This window comes from Nicotiana tomentosiformis, chromosome 7, assembly GCF_000390325.3.
Source record: "Nicotiana tomentosiformis chromosome 7, ASM39032v3, whole genome shotgun sequence".
Taxonomy (NCBI): Eukaryota; Viridiplantae; Streptophyta; class Magnoliopsida; order Solanales; family Solanaceae; genus Nicotiana; species Nicotiana tomentosiformis.
Window position 1 is genome coordinate 97,935,772 of NC_090818.1, and position 17,639 is coordinate 97,953,410.

Sequence of the window (17,639 nt, forward strand, 5' to 3'; positions counted from 1 at the left end):
CTACTAGGATAAGAAAAATAAGCTGAAAAAGTATAGTACTGTCTAATAAGGGAAACGAGGAAAGATGAGGCAATAAAGAAATACAACAGGATAAGCTGCGAATGAATTTAGGGCAATAAGGACAACAAATGTTCATAAGTCAGCTATTAATCTTGCTAGGATGTGTGGATTCCCTTATTTGTTTATTACTTATTAGATTGTTGTTTGGTTACCAAATGTGCTATCTGTGCACATTTCCCATAAAAGTAAAATTAGTATTAATACTCGCAAGTTATTTGAATCATGTGCAAATAATCACTACTAAAACTTCAGCAAAAACCGACCAAGGTCGATCGATCAACTTTGGTCGGTCAAAAAACCGACCAAAGTTGGTCGGTTTTTCAAAGTATTTTATTTTTTTAATTTTTTTTTACGAAACCGACCAACTTTGGTAGGTTTTCTTTGGCGCAAAAATGCGAAAAACTATTTTTGAGTCCCGCAAAATTTATTTTTCAAGAAACCGACCAACGTTGGCCGGTTTTTCAATTAAAATAAATAAAAATTAATATTTAAAAAAAGACCAAAATTGGTCGATTAATTTGGCCGGTCATTTTAAAAAACCGACCAACTTTGGTCGGTAATTTTATTTTTTAATAAAACCGACCAACTTTGGTCGGTTATTTTCGTGCGAAAATATAATTAAAGAGTATAAATCAAATAAAAGACAGTCTTAAAATAAAATGCACCAATGGTCTAGTAGTAGAATAGTATCCTACCACAGTACAGACCCCGGTTCGATTTCCAGATGGTGAATCTTTTGATTACATAATTAAAAAAATCGACCAACTTTGGTCGGTTTTTTTGCAATATTTTTTTTTTAATTTAATTGACCGACCAAAGTTGGTCAGTAATTTCCGACTAACTTTGGTCGGTATACCTTTTTGACCTCTAAAATACCGTCCACACGTAAATGGTTGTGTTTTGGACGGTTATGGCCATTACCGGCCAAAGTTGGTCGATTTTTACCGGATTTCTAGTAGTGAATCTTAAAATTTAAATCTTCTAGATAAAAATTATCGATAATTATTAGATATTAATTAAGAAGTTGAACATGTTTCTCAAATCTCGTAGTGAATAACATGTTTGCTTTTTTCTATATTTGTAGCAACCCAACCTCTTGATTTTAGTATTTATATTTTGTTTCAATATTAAAGAATACTACACATTGTGTTCTGTCTTGTTTGAGCATATTAGATCATATGTATCCTTATACTATCTCTATTTTTCTCTTTATACATTCTCTTTCTGTCACGATCCAAAATCCAACTTCAGCCCGTGATGACGCCTAGTCGTACTTGTTAAGCAAGCCAACTCACAATCACAAAAGATGGAACTACTTGTAATCATATTCGGGTGTACTTAATGCTCTTAATTGCTCTAGGAATATTTAATTAGATAATCTTGTTAGTTTTCGAGAGAAGCTAACATAGTATTATTATCCGAGGCTAATTAACATAAGCTTGCTCTTATTTGTAAAATCGTAAAATACATTGGATCATTATTGAGAGTGATTTCCCTTATATCTATTCTTGTATCCAGTGATAATTTTACATGCTTTTTATGTTAGTTTATATTTTCGCATTAGTTTAATTTTTTTCAGAACTCTTATCAGTGTTTGGCTTAACATAAAAAAGTGATAATTCTCTTACTTGTCCAATAGCCTCATATTATTTTTCGTAGATTCGATCCCGACTCATAATTGGGTTAATTATATTGCTCACGGCAGTATACACTTACTCTTGAGGAATGGATTTGGACGTTATCAATATTCCCATTCCTCAATTTGCTTTTTCTATATAGTAGTAAAGTAAAATAGAAGTAGCCAAAAAAGTGACAGGCTTACCACATACGTAATCTCGATTTCTCTTTGATATTGTACGCTTCTCTTAATTTTTAAATATGTTATTTTTAATATCTCGTACATTATTTTTAAAACGTTAAGTAAGATTTGCATTGTATTAGAATGTCTCTATTTGGAAGTACAATATAGATATAACTATCGTCCTTACTCGGATCGCAGGGAGCATGGGATGTTGTGCATGATTCAGAAGTTCATCAATTTGTATCTACAACTTCTTGAATTTTCGAGGTTGTGTCAATGCTGGACATGCTGAAATTATGGATTTACATTTTGATCTCGCCTGATTGGATTAACATTTTGATGGCTCGGGTATAATTTAATATGATGACCATGAAATTGTACTTTCTTGTAACTACTCAAATGAAGATTTTACATAGCTTGGAGTGCTTTTAGAAGGCAAATAAATTTAATTGCTAGCAAAGTTTTGCTGTTCAAAAGACACAAATATTAAAAAAATAACGTTTAGCATCACTAAATTTTTTGAAAACATATTAATTTGATGTTTGACTCAAATATCAAAAAGATATAAATGGGAAAAGAAAAAAAAAAGAAGAAAAAAAAGAGAGAAAAATACCTTGGTGCCGTGCTGCTAAAAATCAACGAAACCAATTTAATTTCAATAGTAATAGAGTAGGTTTGAGTATTACTTGTAGTTCTTTCCATCTGAAACAACCTCAAGGCCGAAGGTCAAAATTTTTAATGGTTCATCATTTTTAAGTATATAATATCAAATATATATTTTATACATATAAACTGATTCGATAACTTTGAATTATTTTATAAAATAAAAGATTTATCCTAATTATTCGATACGATTATAAATTTATATAAAAACTTGAAACTTTATTTGAAAAGAAATTTAAGTTTTTCCGATTCATCAGTTCCATTGCTGAACCATTGATGCCCTTAATTGTGGCAGTAATTTTCAGACTACTTTTAGCATTTCTGCAATTTTTTATTATTTCTTGTTTCCAAAATTAAGCAAGTTCAAATTTGTCTCACCGCCTAGAGTATGAGAGGACGTGTTAAACAGCAAAATAAGTATTTAGAATGGTAAAGTAAAATATTCTTCTTTATCAAAAATCATTTCAATAGAGATATCTTATTTTTTCTTTCACGACTCTCACTCTCAAAAAAAAATTATAAATGAATGATTACTCTACTTCTTAATTAGAAATATGATATGAGAAGTGCAAAAGAATTGAACGCAAGATCCAAGGTTTATCAGTTGTCCACTCTGCTTTTAAGATTGGCCGAGTCTTTAGTGTACTTCAGCAGAGCGTGTATGAGTGCAATGTTGGACTACTCCTACCATTCTGGCCACACCTGCTAAATTGGTCTGATCCTCCCCCGAAGAGCAAGAGTTATCGATAGACATTACGTACTTGAGCAGAAGTTGAAAAAGTTCTAAAGTTTTTAAATTCGGACGTTCACTTTTCACTTGGAACAAAATGGAAGATCTGTGAGTGCAAATCATTATTTCACTTGAAATCCTCTTTTAACTAGGGGTAAACGTCCGTCGGTTAGTATGAAAGTGCGGTTCGGTTTATCGATTTTCGGTTTTGTAATATTAATAACCAAACCAAACCAAACCAAAGTACTTACGGTTCGGTGCAATTTTTTCAAGGTTCGGTTTAGTTATTTCCGGTTTAATTTTTCCGTTATTAACGGTACAAGATTTTTATGTGTTGACTCACATAACCTCCGAGCTGAATAAAGACCAACAACAGGAGCATAACCATTAAACTTAATCCATTAAACTTAGCAGATCGAACAACACTGTGACCCCAAATGCTGGAGAAGTTCGAAAGCATGATATTGCAGAAGGGTCACCACAGCCCAAATGAATGATTTGCTTCCTCTCATTCTCATCTTTAAGATTTTCCATTATTGTTTCAAGAAGTGATCGAATTGAAAGCAATGATTTTTTTTTTAAATCTCCATTGTTGAAACCAAAACTTCGATCTTTCGATTTAACCGAAAATCGAAACACCAAAACCCGTTAACCGCACCGAATACCGAAATTTAATAATTTATAAACCGCACACCGACCGAATAACCGATTAAATCGACACCGAAAAATCAAAATTTATGATTTGACCGGTTTTTTCGGTTCGGCCGGTATTATGTACACCCTTACTTTTAACAGGTTCTTTATATTTCACTCTTATTTCAAAATTGAAGTTTAATATTTGTAAATACACTTGGGTGATACTTTCCCATCTTGATGTTTTATTGAGGCAATAATTAGTCAAGGTTACATACTACATAACTGAATTTTAGAGTCAACATATGTGCTAAATAAAACATAGGTGCTAAAACCTATTGTCCCTGATTTTTGAGTACAGGGACAAATGATTCTATATTATGCATTTCTTATCACTTCGCACAATAGTTTTTTCGGAAAAGGGCCAAAAATGCCTTTGAACTATCTGAAATAGCGTATCTAGGATTTGTAGACGATGGATGCACTAATACAACTTTGAAATCATTATTAGGGATGTCAATAATTTTTTGAAGACCGAATAATAGAATGTTACCAAAACTGATTTAGTTTATTTTTAATAAGTGGATTCCAATATAACTTTATAACTGCAGCAAATAATCAGAAAAAAATTAATTTTATAAAAAGAAATTGAAAAGACATTGGAACGAACCAAATGAATTTGTAAGCATAAAATATATTTTATGTATCAAGTTTGAAAAAAATATCGAGGCATTAAAATCTCTTAACATGAGCCTTGGACGGCCTTGGGGTAGATTCAAATGAAAACGATTACATTTAACATCCAAACCTACTTTACTACTATTGAAACTAAATTGGTTCTGATAACTTTCAGCAACAAGCCATCAATGATATTTTCACAGTGCACCACATGTACATTTTACCCATGGGTTCCCATGTAAGCTATGAGTCAATGGTCTAGTTGGAGCTTCCAATGGGCAATGGCAATGGCGCCTCTGTGTTCTCTAACAAGGGCTCAACAACTGCTGCTGAATCATGCAACCTCTGTCTTATTTCCAATAATCTAAACTGTTTTACAATAACAACCAATATTCCCGAGAGAGCAAATATTAGAAATACCGATGAAATAGTCCACATTTTAGAGTTGAACTGTTGATGATTATGATCATCAGCAGTAGGAGAAGGACTCGGGGCAATTCCATCAGCTGTAGGAGAAGGACTCGGGGCAATTCCATCAGCTGTGGGAGAAGGACTCGGGGCGATTCCACCAGCTGTGGGAGAAGGACTCGGAGTAATTCCACCTGCTGTAGGAGAAGGACTCGGGGCGATTCCACCAGCTGCGGGTGAAGGACTCGGGGCAGTAGGAGGAGGACATGGAGCAACTTTCACCTCAGCAACTATAGCAAAATGGCCTTGTATTCTGGTTAAACAAATATTTCCATCTGTGACATCGCGAAACTCGACCCAATTATTCGGGTAGAAATAAACACACTTGAGCAAAGACCCCTCGGGAGCAGGCTGCACATAAGGAAACCTGATGGTGATAGGATCTTTCAGTGCTAGTATATCCAATTCGGGTACATTTTTGGCATACAAATCATAAGCATCATAAGCCAAGATACCCAAAAGCGGTGTTAGATAAGTGTAACAAGGCAAAGGATAATAAAAAGAGGACCAATTAGCCAAGTTTTGGTAAACCAGAACAAGTTTCCTTGCATAAGGCTCCTCAATGATACCAGATGGGATAAAAAATTCTCTATAGTAGCCATAGATTTTCCGTTTTAAGTTGTGTCGTCTGAGCATCAAGGCTGAAATTCTAATTCCTGTCAAGTTGCAAGGGACATATGCATCATAAGGAACACCAGTTCTGGCTCTTGGCCAGGTTAATTCCCTGAATGCATATTGCTGAAGTAAGGAATCAAGTGAGTTTTTGGCAGATGAGTCTGAAGTAATTGATTCAGATCCAATCACAACAATAACAAGAAACCAGAAAATTATGTTGAAATAACCTGCTGAATGCATCAGAATAGGAGGAATGTTTATATACTTGAATTCAACTATGAAATTTGGACAAAAAGGGAGCTAAAAAGAATGAAATTTGGAATAGGATGATAGAAAATGGAATACGTGTGAGCTGCAGATCTCAAAAAAGAATAAGTGGGGAACCACTAATTAAGGCCACGGCTGGTCAAAAGTCAACCTTTTGAATTGTGAGCTAGGCTGTTTGGGTTGGCTTATTTATTTATTTTCAAACGTGCTTATTTGTTTAATCAATTAATTGGGTTTAATTTATGTGCGTTCTTCAATGTATATGTTTACACTGTCAACTTAAATTAGCTGCGATAACATGCAAATGCTTGTAACACGTTTGATCTAATCTATATATTATTCCTTCCGTACATTTTTACTAGTCCAATATTCTAAAAATATATTTTTACTTTTACTTGTCACTTTTAGCATATCAAGAGAAGACAATTTCTTATTTCCTGTTATACTCATAGCATTAATTACTCATTTCAAATCATTTTCTTAAAATTATTAAAAATATGCATCATTAATATGGGTATCATGGTAAATTATGCACTTCATTTATGATTTCTAATGTCACGACCCAAACCGATGGGCCACGACGGGCACTCGGTACGTTACTCAACCAAGTACCAACATAACGTATTTTTCGTATCATTCCATCATAGGTAAATGAATCGGAGTAAAGCATGAGGGAATAAACTTATACATATGACATACTAGCCTATAAGACCCAAAACGATCACTCGTACATTGAACATAGGCCGACAAGGCCATACAACCTTTCATATACATGACATCTGTATACAAGCCTCTAAGAATACGTAATTGTCATAAAGGTCGGGACAGAGCCCCGAAAAACCAAACAATACACATCTACATCATACTGACCAAACAAGCAACTCCGGAGCAAATGGAGTGCACCAACATCTTCCGCTGAGCTGATCGCCTACTTGGAGGACTCTCGACCTGTCTATCGAGACCTGCAGGCATGAAACGCAGCGTCCCACAGGCAAAAGGGACCTCAGTACAAATAATGTACCGAGTATGTAAGGAATAAAAATTAGTAAATAATAGACATGAGAGAAACATGGAGTAAAAGACTCGACATGTACGTCTGCATAGCTCTGTGAATTATTTTATTTTTATAATGTCATGCATATGCGTATAAATGTCATACCATACATAGGTATATGCGTTCATAACATCATCAAGCCTCTGAGGGCATCCCATCATATCATTTCGGTCACTGTGGGCAAATCATCAACGTATACCAGCTGATCAGGTGGTGCTGCGTATATAACGCCATAACTTTTTTTCATATCCCATATACATATAATATACGCGTATATAATGCCATATGGTCATGGGTCAATGTACATGTATAAATGCATGAAATGCATAAGAATTACGTTAATAAAATTTTTCGGAATATCATAAAAATCAATATGCCTTTCAGATAAACTTTATCAAATATGTATTTTTCTGAGACCCATGAATAGAAGATATAATAATAATTCACATGAGGAGTCAAGAATATAGACACCTCTAGTATTTCTATGAATAGAGTCATTTATGAAAGTTGCGTATTTTGCTCGTTTCATTTGTATTATTTGGATCACGCCAAAAGGAAAGAAGGGATAGCCTTAACATACCTGAACCGATTCTCTTGACAATCCCTTTAACGCCGTCTTTTGCGACGAAACACGTAACGGCGAGATCAAAATAGGGAATGACCAAATTCAATCAAAATAATAGCACAAACCAGATGCCTACCAAGCGCTCAATCGTGTGTAATTTCGTATTGTAGTAGGAAGATGTTATGCGATCTTTTGATGTATTCTAATGTGTCTTTGTAATGGAAAGAGCACTATATTTGGATTACTTGAAAATCTGAAAGACAAAATGAAGCAAAATGGTCACAATTACTAAGTATGTTGCAACACGTAATGAAAAAATGTGTTTGAATAGGTGTGGGCCCACTTCATGTGGTGGCTTAGCCACATAACATTAATTTGCCACCTTTCAATTTGAGTTAAGAGTCATTAGTTTGAAGGGTGGGCTGTCACGTTAGGGGATTTTAACCTTTATCCAATAATTTAGGTAATATCCTATTATCCAATAATTAACCAATTACCCACATAATTAAGAATTGTCTCAAATTATTTAAAATACTACTCACTTTTAACACACCTTATACACCTTACTATCATGGTCATGTGGTACCTTGTATGGTATTAGTCCATAAATATCGGGTATTTTAGCTCGAGCCATATTTTATCCCAAAATATCAAATTTCGACGAAAATTATTATTTTTTTGATTTGCTTACCCTCTCACCTTCACGAATTTACTCATCACTTGTTTCAATTAGCATAATGCTTATAATCTTAGAATAATCTCATTCCCGAACTTACGTCGATTAACTTATGACGAAACTTTAACCTACGAAAAATGCGGGATGTAATGTCTTATTTCCGAACTTTCATCAATTTACTTATGGCGTACTTTTACGTACGAAAACATGGGGTGTAACATCTTAAGAGGCGTGAAAAGTCAAAACGTGACAACTAAAAGTGAACAGAGGGAGTATTTCGTTTGCCTTTTTTACCTTTTAAAAATATATTTTATATTGGACAAAATTATAATTTAAGTTATTTTTAATATTTTGAAATTAAAAAATAAATAAAATCTTACTTATTAAATCATTCCTTATGTGAATTAAATATGAAGTTCTAATATTTAGGACATTAAAGTTACTTAAACTTTCACTTTCACTACTAAAAAGAAGGGGGAAACCGACTGCCAAAACTGAAAGATGTTGGCCTGTAATTGTCAAAAATCGACTGATTCATGACGGTCGGTAGAGCTAACCGACCGACTTCGGTCGGTATTCTCTGACCGATTTCGGTCGGTCAATTAAATTCAAAAAAGAAAGAATTGCCGAAAACCAACTGAAGTTGTTCGGTATTTTTAATTATGTATTTAAAAAGTACACCATATGGGAATCGAACCAGGGTTTATACTGTGGCGGGATAGTATTCTACCGATGTCGCGCAAAAATAATCGACCGATATCGGTCGGTTTTATTAAAAAATAAAATCACCGATCGAAATCGGTCGGTTTTATAAAATGACCGGCCGAAATAACCGATCGATTTTGGTCGGTTTATTTGAATATTTATTTTATTTTTTTTAAAATGAAAAATCAATCAACGTTAGTCGGTTTCTTGAAAAATAAATTTCGCGGGATGCAAAAATATTTTTCCACATTTTTGCGCCAAGAAAAATCGACCGAAGTTGGTTGGTTTCGTAAAAGTAAATTGAAAAAATAAAATATTTTGAAAACTCGACCAACTTCGGTCGGTTTTTCGGCCAGTTTTTTGACCGACCGAAGTCGGTTTTGGCCGAATTTCTAGTAGTGTTTATATAAATTATTAAAAAAAGAAAAGAAAAAACCATCGATAATTTAAAAATATGAACTAAAACACAAAATCATGTAAAAGCATAAATGTACGAACAATCTATATCCTACTTTTTCCAACAATAAAACTCCACGATAACTTTGTTCTTTGTCCTAATATTTTAATCATACAAGGTCAAGTTTGCCTCTATATTTTCTTTCATACCAAACTATTTGTCATTCATAATTTTGAATCGATAAGTAATTTATTTAAAAGTTTGGTTATTAAATATACTTTTCTATTTTTAAAATTTACTACGACAAATATTTCTACAATTAGTATCACCATCAGAGTTAGAAAATGTTATGTAAAGTGAGTACCCTTGACCTGAAACCTTGTCATTACTTCACTGAGATTATTCAGAATACTTACTGAGTACATGAAATCGATTGTACTCATACTACACTTCTGGACCTTGTGTGTAGATCTTGGAGCTGAGGTGTTGTAGATAATGGAGGCTAGCATTGAACATGTATCTGTGTTCCATATATAAGCTACCACTTATTCTTGGTAGTTTAGGATGTGTACTTTGTTTATGTATATTCAAACATATATTGCATTTAATTTTCCTACCAGCCTTATAAATTAAAATATTAGGGGCTCATAATCTGTACTACTAATCCTTGGGGTATTTTGTATGGATATTTATTTTCTTATTTATTGTTATTGATGATATTTCATTCGAGTTATATTATTCATAGTTTGGCTTACCTAGCATGTTGGGGTTAGTTGCTGTAACGACCCAACAGGTCGGTTTGAGCATTTACACTTCGCTCGATAGTTTGAGGGCATGAGTAGTTCCGTATGATGCATTATGATTTGTGTGAATCATCGGTTTTAGTTTTCAGGTTATTCAGAATCGATTTGGAAGAATGAATTTTATGATTGAAACTTTAAGTTGGAAGAGGTGATTAAGTTTGACTTTTGTGAATTTGACCCCGGAACGAAGTCTTGATGGTTCTGTTAGGTCCGGATGGAGATTTTGGACTCAGGCGTATTTCCGTATTTGCATTTGGATATTCCTAGAAGGATTCAGCACTAATTGGCGAAAATTAGCGGCCCCGCATAAGCGATGGACAGTGGTGCAGGAGCGGTATTTAGCGCGGGAGCGGAACAAGACTCACATCTGCGATGTCACAGAAGCGGAATATGGTTCCGCAGGTGTGAGGGGTCTGTGCTTAGTGTATTTCCGTAGAAGCGGATGTCTTTTCGCAGAAGCGACGCCACAAAAGCGGCTCATTTATCGCGGGTGCGTAAAGGTCTGGGCAGAACAATATTAAATCGATATTTTTGGTTCTTTTATCACATTTTGAGATTTGGGGCTCGGATTGAGACTATTTTTGAATTGATTTTTACCACGTGGTTTGGGGTAAGTGTTCTACACTCAATTTTGATTATATTTCGCGAATTTATCTTCATTTTTGGCAATTGGTGGATGAATTTTAAAGAGGAATTTAGGGGATTTTATCTAAAATTTCATAAAACAAAATTTTAAGTTTTGAACATCGATTCGAATTTTGATTTGGCTGAAACTAGTATAGTTGGACTCGTAATTGAATGGGTTGATGGTTGGACGAGGATGGAAAAGTATTGATGGATGAGGCACTTATTAGGAGAAGATGGCAAACATACTTCCATAAACTGTTGTACGAGGAGGGGGATAAACGCATTGTGCTAGGTGAGTTGGAGCACTCCAAGAGTCGACGGGATTTTGGGTACTGTAGGTGGATTACAGTAAAGGAGGTGGAATGGGCGATGCATAAGATGTGCAGGGGTAGAGCGATGGGGCCAAACGAAATCCCGGTGGAATTCTGAAAGAGCGCGGGGCGAGCAGGTTTGGAGTGGCTCACTGGGTTGTTTAATGTTATTTTTAAGACGAAGAAGTTGCCCGAATAATGGAGGTGGAGTACGATGGTTCTGCTTTACAAGAACAAGGGTGATATCCAAAATTGCAACAATTATAGGGGTATCAAGCTGTTGAGTCACACTATGAAGGTTTGGGAGAGGGTGGTGGAGGCCAGGGTGAGGATGTGCGTGTCTATTTCCGAGAATCAGTTTGGATTCATGTCGAGGCGTTCGACTCCGGAAGTAATTCATCTAGCAAGGAGATTAGTGGAGCAGTATAGGGAGAGGAAGAAGGACTTGCATATGGTATTTATTGACCTTGAGAAAGCGCGATAAAGTCCCGAGGGAGGTCCTGTGGAGGTGTTTGGAGGTTAGCGGCATTCCGGTAGCGTACATCATGGTAATTAAGGATATGTATGATGATGTTAAGACTCGGGTGAGGACTGTGGGTGGTGACTTAGAGCATTTCCCTGTGGTGATGGGGTTGCACCAGGGATCGGCTCTTAGCCCGTTTTTATTTGCCTTGGCGATGGATGTACTGTCGCGACACATACAGGGGAGGTGTCTTGGTGCATGCTATTTGCCAATGATATAGTGTTGATTGACGAGATGCGAAGTGGAGTTAATGTGAGTTTGGAGGTTTGGAGACAGACCTTGGAGTCTAAAGGTTTCAAACTGAGTAGAACCAAGACAGAATACTTGGAGTACAAATTTAGTGATGGGACCCGTGAAGCAGATGTAGAGGTAAAGCTTTATGCTCGAGTTATCCCCAAGAGAGCGAGTTTTAAGTATCTTAGGTCTATTATCCAAGGTAACGGGGAGATTGACGAAGATGTCTCACATCGCATCGGAGCAGGATGGATGAAGTGGAGGCTCACTTCCGGTGTTTTATATGATAAGAATGTGCCTCCAAGACTTAGGGGTAAATTTTATAGAGTGGTGGTTCGACCGTCTATGATGTATGGGGCTGAGTATTGGCCAGTGAAGAACTCCCACGTGCAGAAGATGAAAGTAGCATAGATGAGGATGTTGAGATGGATGTGTGGGTGTATCAGGAGAGATAAGATTAGGAATGAAGCTATCCGGAACAGATTGGGAGTAGCCTCCATGGAGGACAAGATGCGGGAGTCGAGGCTGAGATGGTTCAGACATGTTAAGAGAAGAAGCATTGATGCTCCTGTTAGGAGGTGTGAGAGTTTGGACATGGAGAGTTTGAGAAGAGGTCGAGGTAGGCCTAAGAAGTACTGGGGAGAGGTGATTAGACAGGACATGGCACTGCTTCAGCTCACTGAGAACATGACCCTTGATAGGAGGGTGTGGAGGTCGAGGATTAATGTAGAAGGTTAGTAGGTAGTTTTTAGTTGTTCACCGATAGTCTTAGTAGCACGCATGTCCCTTCATATTCTTAGATTTTTATTACGTTATGTGGTTTTGTTCGCCTCAGGTATTGTATTCCCTGTTGCTATTATTTGATACTACACATCCTTTATCTCTCCCTTTTTCTTTTCTCTTCCTTCTTTCTTCCTTCCTTGATTTCCTCTTCTTCTTACCCTTCTTGAGCCGAGAGTCTATTGGAAATAGTCTCTCTACCTGCATTAGGTAGGGGTAAGGTCTGCGTACAGACTACCCTCCCTAGACCTCACCTGTTGGGAACATACTGGATTTGTTGTTGTTGTTGTTGTTGATGATGACTGTTGCTGGTTATTTGAGTTGGACTCTGACCCTCGTCCCAAATCGTCACTACTTTCAACCTAAGGTTTGGTTTGTTACTTATTAAGTACATGGGATCGGTTGTACTCATACTACGCTTTTGCACCTTGCGTGCAGAATTCGGATGTTGATGTTGTTGTACACGGCGGGAGCTGGATCAAAAGATATACCTGCATTCCGGTTATGTCTATCACTAGTTCTTGGTAGTATTAGATTCAAATTATGTTCATTTACATTTCAAACATATGTTGTAATTATTACAATTCTGTTTTGTAAAGAAATCTAAAATCTTAGATGCTTATGATTTATACTACCAGTCCTTGGGGAGTTGTATAAATTCAGTTATCTCATGTTTGACTCACATCAGTATTATTATATAGTGTTTTATAGTTAATTGGCTTACCTAGCGGGTCGGGTTAGGTGCCATCATGACAGTTTGGGTTTTGGGTCGTGACAAGTTGGTATCATAGCTCTAGGTTCATAGGTTCTACAAGTCATGAGCAAGTGTCTAGTAGTGTCTTGTAGATCGGTATAATGACGTCCATACCTATATTCGAGGGGCTACATGGCATTTAGGATAAATTTCCCATCTTTCTTTCCTTATCGTGCGATATTGATTCAGCTTGAAGCGTAACTCTTTGAATTCCTTCCATGCATTTATACACGCATGTGAGCTCTCGGTATCAGCTGTGCATCGTCGGCTTGTGATTCCATGGATGAGGTGCGAGATGTAATTTCTATGTGCTGATTATGGGGCAGTCTGGAAGACTTGAGGCCGAGTTATGACTGTAGCTTGAGCACGAGGATTTCGGTTGTGTGAGCATGTACTTTTGGACTTATACGTCCGGTAGCGTCCCTATGAGTGGAATTTGTGACTCGATGAGTGGCTGGATGGCTATATGATGAGTATGATGTGATTGCAGGATGTGTCCAGATGGTTTGATTGTGACGAGAATAGTTTTCTTGAGATGCAAAGAGGTCTTGATGTGACGTATAATCTTGAGTTATGAGTGTATTGAAAGATTTTTCACGTTGTTTAATTGTGGAACGAAGTGGATTTTCATATCTTGTTGTGAGTTCAGACTTAGGAAGATTAAGTGATGGCGTAGTAATCGTGGATGTGAAAGGGGATAAAGAGATGTTAGTTTGAGGCAAAGCAGGTGGGTTATCACTTGTGCGGTAATCTACGGATGTGTGATCCTTATGATGTTGTGTGGAGATTTTCTTTTCTACCAGTAGGTATAGGTGTTGCAATTTGAGTTCGGATTAGTTGAGAAAGTTGAACTGCCCGTCACAAGGATGAATGCAATATTTGAATATGATTTGAGGTAATAGATGGTTTGTGTTACATGATCTTATAAAGGATTGAGTTGAATTTCGGTGCGAGATTATGGCAGTAATAGAGTATGGTCATTGTGAGTTATCAAGTGTTTGACCTATGGCTTCGAGCCAAGTGGGGGAGTCTACTATCGACGCTTTGATTGCATGGTTATATGTTGTGTCGGTTTTGGTTTGAGATATACTGTGAATCAATTATGACTTGCAGAGGTTGGTTTTGAGGATGACTCGAGTAAGGGAATTTCAGAATACGGGTTATGTTACACTTTATGAGTATATGGGAAATCATGGAATGATTGAGTTGTAATGTGTGAAGGATGTAGTGTGCATGGAGTATGAATTTTATCGGTTATGTTAAGGTTGGGTTAATTCCTTGGGTGTTGTTGTGCTAATGGGGCACATGTCATTTGGCCAGTTTTGGCGGCACAATTGAGTTTTGAGCAGAATGGATGACTCTCGAGAAGGATCTAATGGGTTCAAGATTTATATGTAGCAATTGAGAATTTTTCAAATTTGTATATGGCTAGAATCTGAGATTTACATTGGATGGTGTCGAGACTCGCGGTATTTCTATATCATTATGGATTCTATATTTTAGTATCAAGGAGGTGAAGGAAACAACTTTAGATTCACAGAAGGTCTCTTCGGAGTGGGTATCTCAGGTGTGGTACTTTCGGGGTGCTTAGGAGGGAAGACAGTGGCTTATGGGCTTTAGGGCATGTGGTTTTATGCTAGGACCTCTTGTGGTGAGTTTGGGTAAGGATCGTGGTGTTTTAGCAAGGAGAAGTATCAACTTGAAGGCAATTCAGAAGAAACTTGGAGAAATAGGGCAGTTTGGTAGTAGGTTGGATCAATATGGAAATGGTATGCTCGGTTCTTTTGGTTTTTATGAAATGGTGAGTCTCTACAAGTGTATCATCGCAATGCTCTTGGGTTTTGGCAACTTGCGTAGCTTGGTTATGAGCAAATGGATTCCAAAGAGTTCTTAATGGTTTCTACCACGGTTCGAGGTGTATATTTCCTACTAGCGTGAAGAACATATTGTGTATTGTGATATTCTCCTGGATGAGATCAAATGGAAGGTTTCTAACTGATTGGGTATATATTCTGCTTGTGACTTAGAGTTGATTATGAGATTGTCGTACTTTTCATATGATGGCATGATAGATGCAGTGTGTTGTGTGGGATTGATATTTGCATGTGCAAGGTCACGAGTCATATTTGGAGGGAAGGTCATGAATTTTGGACAACATGGACAGTTTCACATATTTAGATGAATGTTAAAACTACTTAGTAATTCCTGAGAGTGGTGCGCATTTTAGAAGGTGCACTGTGTTCTGACTTCGGATACTTCATTGGTGTTGTGGTACTCGCCTGGTTGATCGACTGCTGATATTAGAATTTTGCCATATGGCGTGGAAGAATTATAGAAGTATTCCTTATGGGATGATTGTGTGTGAGAGATGTGTTAGACATTCGTGCTGTGGAGTTTGGATCAGATATGGTGATTCATTTATTCTATGGACTTGGAGACCATGAATTCTCAGAAACAAATTGTTTTGTGGTTGTGGAACGTGAAGATGTGACCGAAGTTAGCCAGATGATAATATGTGTTATGATTCAGTCATTATGGACTTTCAGAGGGTTATGTATCTATTTGTGGGTGACCAGAGTAGATTTGGGGTCTATTGGCAGGCCCAATGAGGATGTGTAATCTACACCGGGTCGGATTGGTTGATTCCATACTACTGTTATTGACGGATGTTCCATTCGGTAGAGTTGAGCTTATTCGTGTTCTGATATGATCTATGTGTTACTCATCTATGCTATGAGGGGTTATGATTTATTGGTTATAAGCACATATGGTGCGGGTCTATTTGGGCCTTATAGCAAAATTTTAGCGAGATGGATATTAAGGTGTTGAATGGTTGATTGCGTCTTGGTTATGTTATCTCCGGAGTGTGGTATATTGTGCTATTTGCTTCTCCTTTTTTATGGTCAAACACTTCATGTATTTGATGTCGAACTACGTGTAGTTGTTGATTTTGAGCATGGTGGCTTGAGGTATTTCATATGGGCCTGTGTTTGGATGGGGCCATGCATTGTAGCTGGGTTATGCTAGGATATGATCTTTTGTGTTAGATTCGTGTGTCTTGATTCTACTATGTAAGATGGGTTCGTACCATTGCGTTTGTGGTGGTACTTGTTGAACTTGCGGGATGGTTCTCTCATTTGAGTCATTTTTCATGATTGAATACATTTGGGTTTTGCTTATTGGTGCACGGATTTATGGGTTGTGGTTTTAGGTTGTTTTGATGTGGCATGTCACTAGAGTGGTTGTGTGATGAGATGAGGTCATCGGACCTAGAACGGGTGCTATCGGATTTGTTTGCGATATATTTGAAAGGATAATGTCGTTGATCGGCTTAGAAATTGGCTATAGTTCTTGTCGAAGGAGAGGGAGCTCCAAGACTTGTTGATCTGATGAATGGTTATGAGTTCTGCGTGTTTCTTTCATCATCGGTAGTGTACGAAGGTTTTAGAATGGGGTTTTGTTTTATTTGAGATTTATTACCGGTATTGGGTTGTTTTGAATGGCTACTATGATCAGAAGTTATCGCTGTGAGTATTTGAGTTATATGGTACATCATGTGATCTTGTCTTGGGTTATGGTTATGGCTTGATGCAGCTGGTTCAAACTTATTCAGTGTGTAGATGCGAGATTCAGATCTTATAGGAAATTGCGTATGTCGAACATTGGATTCTGTGGTTTACGGGTTAAGGTTGAAGTAATTATCTTCAGTTATGTTGCGTTGTCAAGCCTATATGGAATAGGGTGACGTGGGATCACCCCTCTGGGAACGTGCGTGGTAAGGTTACACGGCGATTTGATGGATGTGGAACGACTCTCAGCACGTTCGAGGAGGATGTAACGACCCGACCAGTCGTTTTGAGAATTTGCACTTGGTTCGGTAGTTTTAGGGCATAAGTAGCTCTGTATGATGCATTATGACTTGTGTGAATCATCGGTTTTGGTTTTCAGGTTATTCGAAATCGATTTGGAAGAATGAATTGAAGTTTTAACTTGAAAGAGGTGATTAAGTTTGACTTGTGAATTTGACCTCGGAACGAAATCTTGATGGTTTCGTTAGGTCCGGATGTTGATTTTGGACTTGGGCGTATTCCCGGATTTGTATTTGGATGTTCCTCGAAGGATTCCGCACTAATTGGCGAAAATTAGAAATTTGAAGGATTGGAAAGTTCATTAGTTTGACCGAGAGTTGACTTAGTGGATATCGGATTCAGATTGTGGTTCCGAGAATTGGAATAGCTTCGTTATGTCAATTGGGACGTGTGCGCAAAATTTGAATTCATTCCGAGTTGATTGGG

At 37.1% G+C, this 17,639-nt stretch overlaps 3 protein-coding genes across 3 annotated transcripts; 2 read left to right on the forward strand and 1 right to left on the reverse strand.

The window, feature by feature from the left end:
• Positions 1-4,563: 4,563 nt before the first annotated feature.
• On the reverse strand, positions 4,564-6,057 carry LOC117275981 (uncharacterized). The gene has a single exon (XM_033655330.2). It carries the CDS (start codon positions 5,886-5,888, stop codon positions 4,824-4,826), a length of 1,065 nt encoding a protein of 354 aa, XP_033511221.1. The 5' UTR covers positions 5,889-6,057; the 3' UTR covers positions 4,564-4,823.
• A 5,717-nt stretch (positions 6,058-11,774) lies between these two features.
• LOC138896070 (uncharacterized) lies at positions 11,775-12,221 on the forward strand. Its single transcript, XM_070180849.1, has one exon. The coding sequence runs from the start codon at positions 11,775-11,777 to the stop codon at positions 12,219-12,221; it is 447 nt and encodes a 148-aa protein (XP_070036950.1).
• Positions 12,222-12,674, forward strand: LOC138896071 (uncharacterized). Its single transcript, XM_070180850.1, has 2 exons — positions 12,222-12,543; positions 12,646-12,674. The coding sequence occupies exons 1-2, from the start codon at positions 12,222-12,224 to the stop codon at positions 12,672-12,674; spliced, it is 351 nt and encodes a 116-aa protein (XP_070036951.1).
• The last annotated feature ends 4,965 nt before the right edge of the window (positions 12,675-17,639 follow it).